This window comes from Larus michahellis, chromosome 4, assembly GCF_964199755.1.
Source record: "Larus michahellis chromosome 4, bLarMic1.1, whole genome shotgun sequence".
Classification (NCBI taxonomy): Eukaryota; Metazoa; Chordata; class Aves; order Charadriiformes; family Laridae; genus Larus; species Larus michahellis.
In genome coordinates this window covers 5281091-5297012 of record NC_133899.1, presented here as the reverse complement: position 1 = coordinate 5297012, position 15922 = coordinate 5281091, and the positions used below count along the sequence as shown (strand labels likewise).

Below are 15922 nucleotides of genomic sequence, written 5' to 3'. Positions count from 1 at the left end.
TAGCCACCAGCTCGTCAACAGCAGAGCACCCAGGCTTGAAGACAATAAACCAAAACCTATCATTTCTTCACAGTTGGTGCTGGGCGTGTTTAAGAAACAGAAGAACCACCTTTTCCCCCTCCCAAATTCCAAAATAATGGATTTTCTAAGGAAGCTGTTTAGAGTTCATTCACGCTCTTACCCATGCACCACGCCACTCACATTTCCAGCCATCCCTTAGGAAATCACATAAAATTAAGGACCAATGTATGGCAGAACACTCTTCGACTGTGTAAAATTACCCTCCGTTGGACTCAACAGAACTCTTCAACGCAAGGGAGCTCCCTGCACTAGAGCCTTCACAAAGAAAGACTTCACAGAGGGAGTTCATCTGAGCCACTAATTGTTATCAAAATTATACAAAGCTCCTTTACGTGACACTACTGGAACCTTCTCCAATCCGCTGTCTCTCAGGGCATGCAAATGCAGTGACATCTCCTGGTTGCTGGTGGTTCACCAGAACACACATTCCCCCCCAACTATCCAGGACAGCTATGCAGAAATTCTCTCTTCATTGACAAAGTGCATTCAGATAGAGCGGAGTCATTTTCCTACTAATAGGCAAGAAAGAATAATGTGATATATTCTGAGTTTTCCTTGTGATGACCAACAATTAATCATTTCTTAGCTCAGGTCACATCTTCCATGGGAAAAAAAAAAGTCTTGTCATCATTAACTTCTTTTCAGCTAGCAATAATATATGATCAGGTTTTAAGTAATTGAACCAGTAGCATTTAATTAGCTCTGAAAAACTCTCAAATCATGAATCACAGACTTTCCACCTGTATGAGGTCCCCTTACTAGGTTAAAAGCTTATTTCTCTTTCCATGTGTGATCCATCTTGAATATCTAATGAGGTGCTCTTGATATATGGATTATAGTTCATATATCACATGGAAAATACAGCAGACACACAGTCTCTTTCTTTGTATAATTGAGTTTCATGTCTTGCTTCACCGAGTCACTAAAAAAAAGAAAAAAAAAAAAAGCTCCTCTTGTGTCCATGACAGAATGGCCACTCTTGCTTCAGTTTAACAAATTCCTCTTTCTCCAGAGAGTCAGCATTAAGGATGAGTAACTTAGACATCTAGCTGGGGAAATGAAGTAATAGAAAGAAATATTTCTTGTTGAAAGGCAGGATACAAAGAACGGCTACAATTTTAGACAAGACCACACTGACATTTTTCAATAGGTCCAGAACACTGACTGACCAAAGGGCATCATGTTTCCGTCCTAACATTTCTTCAGATGGCTTCATTGCATGCTAAAAAGTCACTGCAGTCAACTGATAATTGGGGACATCTGTGGCCAGCACAAAACAGGATCACTTCTTATCTCAGATTGTATTAAGCATCCCTTTTTACATTAAATTAAGCTAAATCACAATCATTAACCACAAAAAAAACGAGTTTTTATTCAGCTTTCAAATATGTTTCTGAAGCTGTTATTATGCTTTTATCACAAGACCTAGATAATTATAAGATTGGATATTTTTTTTTTGCTGAAAAAGACAAGATTAGCAAACTTCTTTTGGAAGCCAGAAATTAAGACTCACAATCTGCTCAAGTGTCAAACTGTAAACGTTGCCCAATATTTGGCTTGCTCTATAAAAAAAAAGTTTTACTACAAACCACGCTATTTTTAAATAAGCTTTATAAAAAATAAAATTCAACAAAATTGATTTTATCTCTCTCTTCTTTTCCCATCTAATTTTGGAAGAGTAAAAAAAAGATACATGTTTCTGCTGACTCTTTTCAATTTGAAGACCATAAGGGTTTTCATTTTTGTAATTAAAAAAGCAGTGAAAGCTGAACTGCCTTACTGGATTGGCCAAAGCTCATCTTTACTCCAAACACGTTCTTTCAGATGTTACCATAAATTGTAAATACTGTTGCGCTTGATTGTATGTGACAGTTGATCTAATTACGCATAACATTTAAAAAGGCTGATGGCATTGGTGCCCCATACATTAAAAGCTGCTGAGAGAGGAAAGGATGTATGACATCCATTATATACACATCCACTTTGAAAAATGTTTGTCATGTGGATGGTAAAAATTTCAATGAGAACAGACTCAGATTTACAAATCTATCCTTTACATGAAACAGCAAAAACTCCAGTTCATGGTACTCTGTTTGGTAGATAACAATTATATTAGCTCCAGCTGCGCAGCTGACATTAATCCTGAGGTTTTAAGAACTTTTTCTTAGCTTTTTTGCTAGGTCTTGTGTTACTATTCCCATCTTCATCTTCATCCTGGAGTACACGCTGGTCTCTTTTTCTCAAGAATTTCTTTCCTATTGTTCCCACTAATGTTTCATATCTGTAAAGATAGTAAAAAAAAATAATAAATTACAGCCTTTACTAAAAGCAGAGGAAACTTCAATGGAGCAAATCATAAATCTAATCAACAATTTAAGCGGTGCAAAGCCACTGGTCATCAGAAGCTTAAGAAATACAAGTACTACATGATCACTTACTACATTATTATTCATTCTAATAGTTTGGGTTTGATAGGAATCAGGAACAAGGAGGGAATCCAGTGAATACCTGGATATCACAGGGCAGAAAATCCCTACAAGATATTTTACCCCCAAAAGTGATGGAGATTCCACTGAATACACACTAGAACCACTGGAAAATCAGTTCTGTAAAGCACCATATCTGTTAGGGATTTTTTTTTTGTTTTATTTTATTTGCTTTTTGAGTTTATTTTCCCCACACACACTGCAGTAACATATCATATTCCTAGCTCATATTGATTATGTCATAAAAATATAACTTACCTTCTGGCCATTTCTTCATCTGACACATCAGCCTCCATTTTATCATCCACTTCAATTTCTTCTTCCTTGCACCTAGAGTTCATTTGGATCATTAACTTCTGAAAATAAAGTAAGAAATAGCTTAAACATGTAACCCTGACACAATGGCAACTATGCTGAAATTCAGTGGTAGGAGAAATGCGTAAAAGGTAAAAATCAAATTTAAAAATTATTTGCTGTTCTCAGTCAGGCCAGAGCATACTGTTATGAAAACTCATGAAGAAAAGGCAACTTGTCTGCCTGTTGCTAAGCTGGGCTTAGAATTTGCCTTTGGGAAAAGAGGCGACACAGAGACAGAGAACTGTACTATTCAAATATCCTCAAGGGCACGCCAGACATCTTCAGGAGATCAGAGAATTAGATCATAATTAATTTTTCACTGTGATGTGAGCGCATAGTCCTTGAAACGGTTTTGTTAAGAAGGAAAAGTATCTGCAAGGATTTACAATAAACTACTAGTAAAAACCATGAAGCAATAATATGCCAAGTCACAGTGAGAGCAAGTTCAAAATAACTAAAAGAATCCCCTAATAAATCACTGTGCATAGCCTTTTGCATACCTCTCAGTCTTTACACCTTCATCCTCTGACTTCAGTTCAGTGGTAACATTTTTATTACTGTCTCAGTGCAGTTCTATCAGCATGAGTCATACCGAAAAGAAATTAAAGACTCTCTTGCCCAGAATCTTTACTTCGGAATTTTAAGCCCTTCCTTACGCAAGTAAGTGTTGAATATCAACAGGGTTGAATATTTGTAGGATTGGACTCTAAATTAAATGGCAGGAGGAAAAGTCAGCTACTGCTTTGGTGAGCAGCATGTGGGATAATTTCCTCACTTGTGGGAGGAAAAATCTGCAGGAGTCATGCAATTACTGACCATCAACACAAGGAGATAAAAAGCTTCTATTTACTAGATGCCGCACTGATCAACATTTTGGTTTGAATCAGGGACTTCCTCTATGTGAGAGGATTTATGGAAGGTGATGCAAAGGCCAAACAGCATGCTGTGTGAACACTCAAATCCCCATCCCCGAGGGCTTCAATCCTAATGCGAGACCACCTCAAAACAGAACATGTAAACAGTACCTCAATTTCTGGATTGAAGCCTTTGAAGGACATTCTGCCATAAAGTAGATCCTCACATGGCATAAAGCTCCTCTCTTCTATTATAAAGCTCCTGCATGAAACCCCAAACCATTTGTCAGACGGTATGCTTTAAAATAATCAAATTAAACAAATGCAAAAAGCATTTGTTGTCTTCCCCCCACACAAATAAACAAAACCACAGTGGATTTTAAACCATCATCTACTTTCTGAAGTGTAATTGCTTTGATAAATCTTTCAATACAAGGAGCTTGGAGTGCAAAGGAATACTTTTTGCCAGTAAAGCTGTGCCAGTTCCACAAGCAAAATTAACTCTCCTGACAAAAAGCAAGCACTCTTTGCTGCTATGGTTGCACCTACATTAATGCTTTTGCCAGAATAAAAATACCACATAAATATCACTCTCCAGGTGGCATTGCTATAACAGCAAAAGCTTCTAATTAATTTTTCATTGTGATGTTAGACCTGGCATTAGTTGAGTCTGTCAGGATATAAAACACTGTGTAATTCTCTGTTCAGCAGAGAAAGATTTCCCCTTTCTCCCTCCTTTTTTCCCCTTTTAATGAGCATGGAGCGAGAAAAGAAACATGACCCTGAGGCGTTCATAATACACGCGTTAGATAAAAGTACTAGATAAAAATTGTTCCATCCTTCTTTTCCTCGCACACATATGCACCTCTTCCCTCATGCTCTTCATCTCCCATGTAAAACAAAGTCCTACGATCACAGGAAGTTAGGCTGAAGAGATCAAGCTCATCCTCTCTTCTGCCTCAAGACAGGATCCGTTAAATGTGTACCATGAACAGCAGAGGTCCATCTAACCTGTCCTCAAAAGACTTCCAATGATGAACAATCCAGTGTCTCCTTAGGCAACCTATTCCAGTGCTTCAATAGACTCATTGTTAGAAAAATTCTCCCAATGTCCAGCTTGAACCCTCCTTGCCGCAACTGAAGCTCAAATACTTTCTTGTTATATCCATCCACAGTCATGGAAAATAGTTTATCAATGATCTTATTCAACTACAGTTAATTCCCTAGACCCCAGCTTTTAAAAAGTTATGTATGTTCTCCCTCAATAGAACTTTTGTCCAGTTTTGAAAGGACAAAAATAAGGCAATTTTAAAAGTAGCTCTCTTGCTATTTAAAGTACCTTTCTAAATAGCAGGAATGGACATTTTCTTCCTTATTAGCTAAGCCTTCCTTTATTTTTGCCGTTATCTCTCCTATTTCAAAAACAGGATTTGAAGTGAGTTGGATTCAAGACGACAGTCCTGTTGTGAATGGACCTAACTGTGTGACTGGAGCTGGATTTACTAACAAAGTTTCAAACTTCTTTTTTCAAATGAAGGGGAAAAGAGTCAATGAATGAATTGGTCCCAGCCTGAAAGAAACTAATTACATGCATCTAGAAGAATGTGTCCGTGAAAGAAAACAACACACACAAGAAATGAAAGTAGGTCAAACTGCACTAGGAAACCTTGAGAATGTCCCTGAAAATAAAAAAAAAAAAAAAAAAAAGCCGTAATGCCAGCCTGTCACTATTTTTGCTTCTGTTAATTAGTTATTAGTAATACTTGTTCTATTGGAAAAAATATGTATATTCTATTCCCACTCCACAACAATCCAACGACGGTAAGAAGTACAAAAGGGTACAAGCTTACTCTTTCTCCTTGAGATCTGGTAAATCAAGATACCAGTGTTCTTCACTAATTATCTTCTTTTCTTCCTCTTCTAGTAGTTTTTTAGTTTGTGAATCCAAACCTCTTTGCATGAACTAAAAAGAAAGACATGTAAACACACAGCTTCAGTTTTCTGCATCATTAGTATGTGCTGACATGCAATAATTACATGACATTTACACACTACATAATATTTAACAGTTGATATAAAAAAGTAAATTATTTTTGTGATTTTTCTGTGGGTTTAGTTTAAGTTTGGGAAAACAGGCAACAGAAAAGTAAGCACGTGCTGATCACAACCATCTACTGTGAGTCAACAGTCATCTACACTTCACTCAAAGAAACAGACCTTTCCTAGTTAGTTCTGATGGATCTGAGATATTACAACTCCATAACTTTGCTAAGATTTTTCTAATGTTTCAGCAAAGGCCAGAAAGAACACAATGGTGTTGAAGTGATTGCTGCGTATCAGAAACCAACATCACCCATACAAACAGCACTGGAGCTCAGAGCTAGAGCTAGGTCATACCAGGTTGGCCATTGTTTGAAACATCTACACTTTCAACCATCCTTTTCTTTCCTCAGATTTCATTTAATGAACTGGTTTGCGTTTGTAGCTCTGACGGCTGGAACCTGCCTTTGGAAGTGGAAAAAAGTAACTGAGGCTACAAAAAGAAGTCTTCTGTATCCAGCTGTGCTAAAGGAAGATGTCACCAGCTCTTAACTTCTCATCGATGAGCCACCAAAGAACCAGTCAAGCAGTATGTGTACCCACCTGTTAACTCACTGCAGGAGCAGTCTGACAAGTTAGTTGAGACCAACAATTTAGTTTAGGAAAGGCTGCTAATTTTGCCTAATACAAGAACATTCCTGTAAATTGCTTCCTTGGTGATAACCTTTGGCAGAGGATGGGAACAGGGAGACAGGGACAGTAACCTCTCTCACAGCTGGGATTAAAGGAGGACATCTGTCATGGCCTACGAAAAATTGCTGAGAGTGCAGAACTACAGACATAATAGATATGAAACATCCCTGCTCTTTCCATTTGTCTCCTCAGGCACCTGAATTGAGGTGGCAATTTAAGTATCGACAACGTTAACCAAACATGCTGGAAAAAAGAGAACTCTTCACAACTTTACAATAGTAATCCTTACATTCTTGCATCCCTAGGAGCTGAGACCTCCCTTATGGTCTACAGAAAGTGTCTGAATAATTGTATCTGTCAGAGGTGTACATTTATACCAATGCAATTCCCAGCTAGAGGCAAGTCTACCAGTATGGTTTAGACGCACTCCTGTACAAAAATTGCTTTGTGGCTATCAAAGCATACTTGTTTGTGCAACACTACAGAGGAATTTCACATCAATCAATTTTACCCCTCTCATTTAACGCAGCATCATTTTTGTGTTTAGATAAGCCTACAGGCTGACAGATAACGTGCCAGTGGGGCTCATTTGTCTCTTGAACACTAGCAAAGACATTTTCTAGGCCCCAGATAAAACGGGCTTGATTGGGGCTTCAAGCCCAAGAAGGCATCACAAAACACTTCCCTCCCACAAAAATCCTGCATTACTGAGCTTATTTAAAATATATAGGTAATATGTGTAATATTGTACACAACCCCCCACTCCTTTTCAGCCTTTACAAAGTGCCCAAGCAAAAGAAAGCAAATCCTGAAGAAAAAGCCAATACAGTGCTAGTGTCTCCTTTTCCATTTATATTCTATTTGCATCCATTTGTGCAAGATCTTTAATGAAAGAAAAATTGACTTTTGTTTTCTGAGTCAATCCAAAATATGTCAAAGCTTTCCAATTAAAATTACAGTATCTTCTTGAGGAAAATAACGGAATCTATCATGTGGAAAACCATATTGCTCAAGGAAATTGGTTAGCCAGTCAGAAATCTCAACAGGAAAAATTCTGCTACAAGCACCCAATTAAATAATCATTTCATGTTACATTTTAAAGATTATGTTCCTAAAGATTACTACAGGAATAACTAGATAAAAAAAATATGTGATCACATTTATCTAAAATGTAAACACACACGGATGAATTAAAAATATACCCACTGTGGTAGGCACAAAGTATGTAAATCAGTAAACTGAGTGGTTATTTGGATTAGTTTCCCCAAGCAATGGGCCTGGATCAAATGGTGCAAGATCTAAAAGCAGGAGGCATCCTTCGGCATCTGGAGGTGAGCACACACGGTCCAGTGCTCAGCGCAAATGGCCTTCACAACGCTACCGCTGACCACACGTCACCTTTAGGTGCCACTTGACCCACCAGCTGAATCGTGATAATACAGCTTATCAGTACCTGCGGAAGCAGCTGCTAAAGGATTAATTAAAACATTTGTAAACAAGAAGATCTGCAGAAGGGAAGTGCTAAATACAAGATCTGTGTATGACCTTTTCAAAACCTACTCATCTCTTCAAAGCTGGTTACTACTGCCCGGACTGTAAACCTGCAAATGTCACGGCAGCACATTCAGAGGCTGGTCCTCCACAGCCTTCCAAGGAAGAAAATCTAAAAATTTGCTTTTGAAATCTCCAGGGGGTTAATAAACTGGCAAAAAACCCAAGAGCTGAAATTTCACTTTAAAAGAGTATTACATAAAAATAAGAAAAAATAACGACACTGCAATCCAGTTTACTGAAGTCTTACTTTGTCATACATTGCAACTAAGCTCAACATCTACTCCTTTTTGAGAGTAAGGCAAGATGTGTTCCATTCCCTCTGTGCTTGAGTTTCAGTTTTTCATTAGTAGCATCTATTAATTGGGGTAAATATTCCACCATCTTACTGTGATATATCAGAGTACACTTTACGTGAAAGACTGAAGTTAGCTGAACTCCTTTCAGCCAGCCTCTGAAATATAGTCCCATATAAATATATGGGGGAAAAAGTGGTTAAATAGAACACCACAAGCAAGAAGCCACAAAGGCCCCTTCATAATCAATTATAAAAATTTAATAGATAACAACATTTTTTTAAAAAATTAATGGCAACTTAACTTTTACTGGTTGTTTTCCAGCAATAAAGACCCATCAATCACAGGAGAATGTACTCTACTGAATTAGGTGTTGTAGTGCAGGACATGAAGCAGAATCCATTAGTCTGTAAGCGGAGACTAATTTCACATTGGTCTTGACATGAGATTCACAATTCCAAGGGTAACGGGCACGTCATGGTGTTACTAACGGCTCTTGCATTTATAAGTTGGGAAAAGTGGTTAACGCTGCCATTCAGGGTGGGTATTTTATTAGCCATCAAAAAACAAAGAAATGGGCACAATAAAAAAAAAAAGAAACTTTTTTTTTTAAGATTAAAAGCCCCCCCCCCCCCAAGTAAGGCAGGAAACATTTATGTTTTAATTTCAATGCGTGTGTGCGTCGCGGGAAGAAGTCTTTGTGTTTTTATTCACGATAAGCAACCTAACTGGAGAGAAACCAGGTGGAAAGAAAAAGGCTCTCAAATGGTGCGCAGAAGTTGTTTCTTGCTAGGGTGAGAGTTTTGCTGCAACCACGAAGCTGCTCTCCCGGATCAGACCCCCGGCACCCTCATTTATAACCCCCCAGGCCTCCCGCCAGCCCTCTCTGAGCTCGCCTCTTGCCGGCCAAGCTGGAAGGCAGCAGCCCACAGAGCTGCAGGCCTGAGTGTAAAGGCGGGCAAAGCCCAAGACAAATAAATACGTATTTTAAAAACGTGGTTTACGGGAGGCAGGAGGCAGTCATGCCCGCCCATCAGACCGGCACAGGCGCTGCGAGGCCAGGCGTGGACACGGGAAATGCCCCAGACCGGGGAAGGGCCGCCCGAGACGGCCTGGTTTACCGGGGAGACCCCCTCGTGGCCCAGGAACGCGGCGGGCACCTCCCCGGCAGCAGCGAGCCCGGCCGCCCCCTCCTCACCCCACCGCGGGCCGGGCCGGGCCTCCGGCACCCCGCTCCCCCCAGCCGCCCCCCGCCTCACCTTCATGCGCAGCAGGTTCTTGGACAGCTTCGTCTTCACCTCCCCGGCCATGGCGGCCGCCGCTGCCCGCAGGCCGCAGCCGATCCCCGCGCTCGCGTAGCGGCCAGGCCGCGCAGGCCGGGGGAGGAGCGGAGGGAGGCGGCGGCGTGGCTCCACCCTCCGCGTCCAGGGCCCTGCCCACACGCCGAGCAGGGCCGCGGGCTGCGCGGGCCGGCAAAACAACGTTAAAAAGCGCAACTTTGTTGTACAGAGGTGGTTATGTAGGGTGAGGGAGGTGGGGTGTGCGAGCGGGAGATAAATCTGACTCGGTATGAAGCGGTAAATTAGTAAGGGAACCTGAGATTTCTTATCAGCACGTGTGTGTTCTGTAGTGCTGCCAGCTTCATCCATATTTCATCCATTTCATATGGTTTCATCTATAGTCTTCTGATATTTCAAAGGGAGAAGGAAAGAGAGTATAAAATCTATCTCGCATTGGCATTTGGAGACTGCTTGACTTGTTGAGCTTCTCATTTTTTAAAATCAGCACTGACTTTTACTTGAAAAAAAACCCAAAACCACAAAATGGTCAAATGTGATTAAATCTGGAAAGCACATAAATTCAAAGATAAAATCATAGAATCGTAGAATGGTTTGGGTTGGAAGAGGCCTTAAAGATCATCCAGTTCCAACGCCCTGCCCTGGGCAGGGACACCTCCCACCAGACCAGGTTGCTCAAAGCCCCATCCAGCCTGGCCTTAAACACCTCCAGGGATGGGGCATCCACAGCTTCTCTGGGCAGCCTGTTCCAGTGCCTCACCACCCTCATAGTGAAAAATTTCTTCCTGATATCTGATCTAAATCAACCCTCTTCCAGTTTGAAGCCATTGCTCCTCATCCTGTTGCTACATGGCCCTTGTAAAAAGTCCCTCTCCAGCTTTGTTGTAGGCCGCCTTCAGAGACTAGAAGGCTGCTGTAAGGTCTCCCCGGAGCCCTCTCTTCTCCAGACTGAACAACCCCAACTCTCTCAGCCTGTCAAGAGCTTTTTTTACAAAAAAAAGCTTTGTTAGTCCTGAGTCACGCTTTGAGCTCAATCTTGGCAGTGCTGTCTTTGGGCTGCCAGTCTGGGCCCTCATAGCTGAGGAGGAAATCCTGATAGCAGATTGCCAGCTGACTCCGAGTCACAAGCAAGTACCACAATTTCTGTATATATCCTCATAAATCAGATTTCTGACACCTGTTTTGACATTCAGCACATAAACCAGGCGATAAAGCAATGAGAGTGAGGGTTCAGTGTTCAAAACTTTAATGAACTGGTGTGCTCCGAAATACAATCTAGGGAGAAAAGTTCCCTCTATGTGAGATGTAGGTCAAAGCTCGAAGAACTCTGTAAAGATTTATGCTCTAATAGAGTCCACAAAAACGTATAATGAAGGGCAAAACCTGATTGCAGTGGGAAAGGAGGAGGAAGAATTATCCACACCCAGGCATCCTTATTACACAGTAAATTGCAGTGGGTTAAAATGACCACAAATGTGAATGAAACATGGAGCCACAACTGCTTCAAGGCAAAGTCATACTTCCACTGCATGGAAGTATTTAACTTTCATATAGGCAAGGCACCTTCATTTCCAGGCTCCGTAAATGAGTGGAGCTGCTCTGAATCAGCTGCTCTGAAATTCAAGGCCCCGGCGAGAATGTCTCTTTGTAAGTGTGGATGCTATCCTGCTTCGTTTGGCCCCATCGTGTTCAGCTCCTTCTCTGTTCACTTTCTCATTAACAGCTATCAACCCTTCCCGACAAAAGAAGGCTGAGAAGAAATTTGCAGTTTTGTAAATACAAATGTTCATCAAAGAATGAATAAGTTTGAATGTTAGTGAACAAACCAACAGGGGGAAGCTGTTAATTAATATAATGGCACCGTACAGCCATAATCTGACCATTTTTTTGTGTTATTTTCTGTTTGCTGTGCATTCTAATAACGTATTTGCTTTTTGTTCATCATTGCAAATCAGAGCTCTGCGTTTAATTGCATGGCCTTCAGTGTCACTCAGGGCTTTTCCTGAGCAATTTTGGTTAATTTACAGTCCGGGAATGTACTTCAAATGATTCCTTCTAAATACATTACTGCGCACCCCTCAGCACTTCTCCAGCCACTGAGCTGTGGCAGTGCCCAGCTTTGCTTGCTGCCCTTTGCCAGAGCAGTTCCGGTCCCCCCTGCCCCTGGAGCATCCTGGCTCATCAATTCCTGCAGCCGCCGTCTTCAGCAAACTCTGCTTACAGCCTTTTTTGGATGCAGACACTGCACACACAAGCTCCCTGGCACCTTTGATGTAAAGATGCATGATATAACCAACCCTTTAATCTTTGGGAGCCGAGCCTAATAATTTACAATGCCATGCGGTGTCTAACCGGGAGGGGAACCGTGCAAGGGGCTTTCAACTTGTCTAACCACGGGGATTATTCCTGGTGCTCCCTGGTGAGCGAGAGCTCGGGATCCACTGCCTGAGCCCCATCGCACCCCACGTCTTGGTGCTGTATCACGGCTGTGCCCTGTTTGTCTCGTGGGTCGGCACATCAGCTAACAACCCGCCTCGATACAGGCAGGGAGAAGCGTTTTGCAGTAAAGGCAGTACAGGCTGCATGATGTTTATTTAGAAAAGTGGAGATTGTAAAAAGGCTGCCACAGAATTTGATCTATTTTGGCAGTAAAACAGTCCGAAGGAAATTTTTGGATTACATCTCCCATCGCTTGGATTGGATGGGGAGGTTATAGATAACAATCAGCTGTCTCCTGGACCAGATTATACTGTCTGGTAAATGTGAAGACACTCCATCGATTATAGGAGAAATTTTGATGATTTACTGGTGGTGGAGGAGGTAGCTCAGAGAAGAATCCAGCCCTGTAAATACTTCTGCTTGTGAGATGGAGCGAGGGCGAGGAGACGAGGCAGGAGAGATGCTCTATTTAGAGAAGAATGGAGGGTCATCGTAAATGACAATTAGACACTTCTCCCACAGCTCTGACAGCTGCACGGCAGCTCCGCTTTCAACCTGGAAATCCATTTCTTTTTCAAAACAAAAATGCTCAGGGAAATAACTCAGGGGAAAGGAGCTCCATCTCATCAAAGATTGTACATTAAACAAGCAGATAAAAGATTTTTCTTCCTAGGCAATGCGGTCCCTTCTCCCTCTAGTAATTACAGAAGTCAAATCAAAGTTGTCATTAACATTATTTAAGAAGTAGTCTCTCTTGGAGCAACACAAGTGACAGCTGTGAACTAATTTCACGCCAATGGGATCTAATTTGAGGGAACTCGTGGGTTACTTTTCCCGTAACCTTTTATTTATTCATATTTGCGCAGTATTGTGATTTTAGCGCAAAGCAGGTATCTCAAACCTTACACCAACCTATCCGTTGACTTGGTTTTTATGAGCTGTCTTTGAATTCCAAAGCGGCTTTTTACATCTCTAAGAATACATGAAGCCTTTTTTTTCCCCCCTGCAAATATAAAAATCCTTGTAGTATGACAGGTGAGTCATTAATTTGTGTCAAACTCCTCCACTGTGTTTTAAGTAAGGATATGATGTGTTTGTCTCTATGAATGAGGAAAAGAAAATGAGAAGTAGAGCTGCTGGAGGTCTGTTTGCAAACCTGAGAGGAAGGTGTGAAGCGCTGTGTAGGACTGGGTGGGATCAGAAAGGCAGTTTTGTACCCTGTGCTCGGTGCAGAAATAGCGTGAAATTCTCCAAGCGGTAGCGAGGCGCGGTTTTGAAGTGGAGGACTCCTTTTTTATCTCTCTTGCTCCCACCAAGCTCTGAGCCGCAAATGCATGCGGCGTATTGACAACTGCAGAGGTCCTGGGTGGCCGGGGGATTTGTTACAATATTCATTACCCTTTGATGCACGCATGTTTAACCCCCTGGCCCGTCTGCATTGCTCAGCCCGCTTTGTACCTAATCCACGGAGGATACGGGTTAGCTACAGCTCTCAGCTTCAGCGTGCGGCACGTCAGCTCAGGCTGCACTGACTCATCCTCTTGGCTTTTGAAGTCCCCTGTTCTGGCGCTGGCACCGGTTTAGGTGGCAGCCGACACACGCAGAGTGTTTTAAATCCCTGCCCCGTGTTCCTCGGCTGACCCCAAGGTTTCCTGCGGATGGGGAACGAGGTGGAAAGAATGAAGCAGAAGCCAAACTCCTGTCGTTTGGGTAGCACAGATCCGTAAGCGCCATTCACGTTGTTGATGCTTTCCTTTGAATAGCCTTATGTGGCTCACAATTTATGCAGCATGAAAAGGTGCGCCTTAAAAGTGTGCTTGTAGCAAAACAGAGTTACAAAATCTCAAGAAGAACCAAGACGTGTCTTTGTCTGGAGAAAGCGCCTGTTGTCAGTTTGGGAGAAGACAATTCATTCTGAGTGCTTCTGGCTGTCCCCGTGGCAGGGTGACCTTTATGTGAATAAATACAGTAATTCCTTTTTGATTACAGAAAGAAGCAGCTTCATAATGGTAGCTCCCTATCTTCTGCCATCACCTAACGTGGCGGGGGGAACACACACCAGTCTGTCATTCCGCTGGCACGCAGAGAAACCTTAAAATTTGATCCTGTGTTGAAATGATTTGCTCTATCCCAGTGCTGGGAGTCAGAGCAGAATGACTGAAGAACAGTGTGGAGCATCCTTCTCTTTGCTTTCTTTTAAAAATCAAGAGGCTTTTAACTTTTTGGATTTGATGGAATCACAATTAAAAAGAGAAAAGGAAAATATCACCTTGTGTTTGTTAACTATAAAAATGCAATCCAGCAGCGCTGCTGGTGCTTTGCTATTTCCCAGGTCAATAAATGGTTCCCCTGACTTTAATAAACATTGATGCTGCAGGCTTGTTCTGCTGTGATTGAACCTTTTTATAGTTTCAACCACTCACATTGCATGAAAGCTTGAAGTTTTTTTTCTTTCTTTTTTTCAGGAGGGTTGGTTCTGATTGATTAAATTGTCATTTTCTGAGTTAGTTGCTGAATTATAACTTGGCATTTTTAACCGTGTGATTTGTTTAAAGAGACAGCTTTTTGATATAGCAAACCAGCTGAGAATTTTTAAGCAGTAAAAGGAAATTTTACTCACTTTGTTCTCAGCCTTTCATCACCGCCTGACAAAAGTGCTCCTGAAAACAACGTAGAGGCTGTGATATGAGGAGAAGGCTTTTAGATTCCCGCTCACTACTTCTTTATTCCATCATGGAGCTGATCCATGCAGTATTATATTGCTTTCGATTAGTAGTTGGACACCTTGCTGTTGTTAACATGTTTATTTTTCCAAGGAGAAGGGGAGGGAGAGGGAATTAGAGACATAAATGTGAGTGCCACGCAAGGTGATACTAAGAGTAAGTGGCAGAACTGTACTTTGGACCAACTGATTTACCCCTTAATTCCCACAGTGGGTTTCTTTGCACTAAAATGATGGGCTCTGAACCCACCTAAGTCAAATAACTGCAAGGTTTTCACCTAAATCCAGTCTGAGCCGGGTTCAAAGGGACAAAGACTTTGTAATTCTTTAGAAACTGAGAAAATCACATCCATGTGATGATGCATTAATTTTTTTTATTTAACCAGCTGCCACATTCCTTCTTTGTGGATAGCTGCTGGTTCCAAGGTCTGATTATTGTTTTTCTTTCCTTCTTTCCCCCCAACTTAAATCTGTATTTGAGACAGTAAAGCTGAAGTGAATGAGACTCACATAAAAAACATGTGTGTTCAGAATGTGTTTAGAAAGAAAGGCCAACAAAACTGTCTTGTAGCGCATAACAGGGTGTCTTTTGCGTTTGATTTACAGCGCCTGCAGGGGAAGCGGAATAATCTAATGGTCTGAATATGGGAGATCTTACATTTGTTTGCTGCAGCGTTACCCTGGTTGGACTCTGAAACAGTGCTTAGCGGTGGAAGTCTCAGGGTATCAGTATGAAATACTGGAGTCCAATTATACTTCTGCTTGTACGCTTTCCCCTCTCTGGCCATTCCAGCTTCTGCTCTGAAATAATAACTTACAACAGAGCAAAGCTGAATTTCAGCAGTGAATTATATCCTTGGCCTCTAAATTTAATTGCATGATTCTGCAACTAACCCACTATCCATCTTGGTCCCTCAAATTCTTTTTTGCCTCTTTTCCTCTATTTCGGTACCATTCATTCGAAACCTGAAAAAAGTGAAAAATAAGTGCCTAGAAGAGGGCGAATTGTGAAACGAACATTTAAACTTCTTGCCTGACACCAGTTCCTGAAGGTCTTTCACTAAAAAGATTGGGGTAGATTTCACCAACACTGGGGGTCAGGATG

At 41.5% G+C, this 15922-nt stretch overlaps 1 protein-coding gene across 1 annotated transcript; it reads right to left on the bottom strand.

Moving 5' to 3' along the window:
- Positions 1-1428: 1428 nt before the first annotated feature.
- Positions 1429-9923, bottom strand: MPHOSPH6 (M-phase phosphoprotein 6). The gene is made up of 5 exons (XM_074582830.1): positions 9618-9923; positions 5629-5741; positions 3950-4040; positions 2826-2923; positions 1429-2362 (listed from the first exon to the last, which is right to left on the bottom strand). The coding sequence occupies exons 1-5, from the start codon at positions 9666-9668 to the stop codon at positions 2218-2220; spliced, it is 498 nt and encodes a 165-aa protein (XP_074438931.1). The 5' UTR covers positions 9669-9923; the 3' UTR covers positions 1429-2217.
- Positions 9924-15922: the final 5999 nt, after the last annotated feature.

What these genes read in the sequence shown, in the direction of transcription:
- MPHOSPH6 (XM_074582830.1), bottom strand. Translation starts at nt 9,668, where the DNA reads ATGGCCGGGGAGGTGAAGACGAAGCTGTCCAAGAACCTGCTGCGCATG. An exon ending in CCAGATCTCAAGGAGAAAGA is followed by an intron (nt 4,041 to 5,628) that starts GTAAGCTTGTAC and finishes GGTTTCATGCAG; the next exon opens with GAGCTTTATAATAGAAGAGA. An exon ending in GCTTCAATCCAGAAATTGAG is followed by an intron (nt 2,924 to 3,949) that starts GTACTGTTTACA and finishes CTTTATTTTCAG; the next exon opens with AAGTTAATGATCCAAATGAA.